Below are 1,960 nucleotides of genomic sequence, written 5' to 3' on the forward strand. Positions count from 1 at the left end.
ACGATTGGTGTTGCTGAGCGTGGAAGTTCGCTATAAACGGAAAGTGTTTGTGTTCACTATAAACGAAAAGTGAAAAAAGTTTGTTTTAACCGAAAGTTCACTATAAGCGGACTTTACTGTCTTTCCCATTAAGCCCGACTAACCACTTATCTCGCAATAATTCCGCAAGTCGGACGGCTATCGAATTAAATTGAATGTTCAAACATCTTGCTTCAAACCCATATAATAACCATAGAGCAGGAAACTTGCGTGCTGCTCTCTGCAAAGTTTGCCAGGACAAACTTTCGAGCTTAACTTCTGGGTCCAAGCTGAAGTCCCGGATAACTTTCGGCTTGAATAACTAATGATTGCTGCTTGCTTTTAGCGCTCAGTGAATAGATTTTTTTGCGCATAAAGTGGATTTTCAATCAAAGACATTAATAAATAGACCAAGSTAGTCATTCRYAAATCGCGATWTGTTTGGGACCAACATTAAATTCCACCGATCGGCGATTTATCAATGAAAAACAAATAACTAAAAGGCCTTTTTAGAGACCATCGAWAAGGAAATCTTGGCAGTTTTCTCAAAAAGCCTTGATTTCCAGAAGTTTAACATTTGGAACTTTAGGATGGGAAACTATTAACTGGCCTCCTGTGCAAGATTTTCGTTTCGCTTGCGCTCCATCCTCAAAACACTGTTCAAAATTTCTAACAGCGCTAAAAGCCGGTAAAATTTATGCCCATTTGGTTCCAGATACATGCAAAAGCCATCAGGAACTTTTCCACGTGCTGTCGAGCAGTGCCAGGTTGGTCTTGGGCTCGTTCCATCCAGAAGTGTGTGCGGCCGCAAAACAGTTCGCCGACTATTTCAATACAACCCTACGCCCCTGGAACTGTCCTGCGGTGAGTTTCCGTTAATTTTGGCCGACATTTATCGAAAAAGTTTCACTCCCACTGGCCCTGTGCAGCCTGGAAGCCTCTAATTAGATGCTAAATTGTTGAATTAGTTTAGCGTTTTCCGCCATCCAGAGGCCCTTTGAGTTGCGCCTCGCCTTTTAGCTAGGCCAGAGGTCATAACTTCAAAAGGGTTGCAAATTTACTAGGGCATACAAAGGGGGGCGATTAATAAATGTTTTTGATTTTGAGCCTTTAGATTAGTATCTGCTTTAGTTCCAAACTGAAAAAGTTTCCCATGAAGAGACTGCTACTGCTACTGCTCTGAAGGTTTGAGCCACTCTGAAGCGTAAAATTGTTAGGGAAACAACCGAAGGATAATGCGTTCGCTTCAAGCAAAACTCGTCTTTATTGATGCGAAATATTTGGATATTTCCAGGCGGTTCGAGAGGAAGGGACGATTCAGGCGAGTCCTTCGATCGCTGAAATTGTCAGCGGATTTGCAAAGCTTGTCTTTGACATGAAATGGAGTTCAGTCGCCCTTATAAGCACTGGTAAGTACAACTGGGAAAAGGGAAACTTTGAATGTGAAATATTGTCCAAGGCTGAACGGCACAGAGTGGAACAGACCCATAAAAGTTTTTTCCGCTTTCGCTGTCCACGAATCGACTCACGAAACAAACAAGATCGTAAATTTGGCCCTGCTCAAACTGGCTGAACGGGGGGCAAACTTGAACAAAGCGGAGACCGTTTTGATTTTTTCCAAAGTTTTGATCATCCTCAGCCTTTTGACTCACTGGATGAACGACAAAGCGCCAGAAAGCGAAACAGTGTAGGCAGGAGGAGCCGCATATTGACTAGGAGGCATCATAACACTAAATTAGAATTGTTTTTATCTCCGTCGTGGACGGGCTTCCTACAAGCTGAGAGCTGCGCTATAAATAGACAGGCTGAAATGGCTGTTTCTGGGAAATTCCGCACAAAAACAAGACATTTTCGATGTAAGTTTCAAGAACATCCTTATTCGCTTGTCGCAGTTTCGCCGTGCCTGCTTTAAGTCTCTTCTTTCCACGGTTTTTGCTTAATT

The 1,960-nt window shown here is 42.8% G+C and overlaps 1 protein-coding gene across 1 annotated transcript in view; it reads left to right on the top strand.

The window, feature by feature from the left end:
- LOC109542730 (guanylate cyclase 2D) overlaps positions 1 to 1,960 on the top strand; it is a gene marked incomplete at its 3' end in the record, with an annotated part of 99,595 nt that overhangs the window by 87,039 nt on the left and 10,596 nt on the right. The window contains 2 exon segments of the mRNA XM_048662437.1: positions 734 to 882; positions 1,313 to 1,427. Of these exon segments, the coding sequence (XP_048518394.1) occupies positions 734 to 882; positions 1,313 to 1,427 (264 nt within the window).

The sequence above is a fragment of the Dendroctonus ponderosae genome, unplaced genomic scaffold, assembly GCF_020466585.1.
Source record: "Dendroctonus ponderosae isolate FM_Combo_2020 unplaced genomic scaffold, Dpon_F_20191213v2 Dpon_F_20191213_11, whole genome shotgun sequence".
NCBI classification, from domain to species: domain Eukaryota; kingdom Metazoa; phylum Arthropoda; class Insecta; order Coleoptera; family Curculionidae; genus Dendroctonus; species Dendroctonus ponderosae.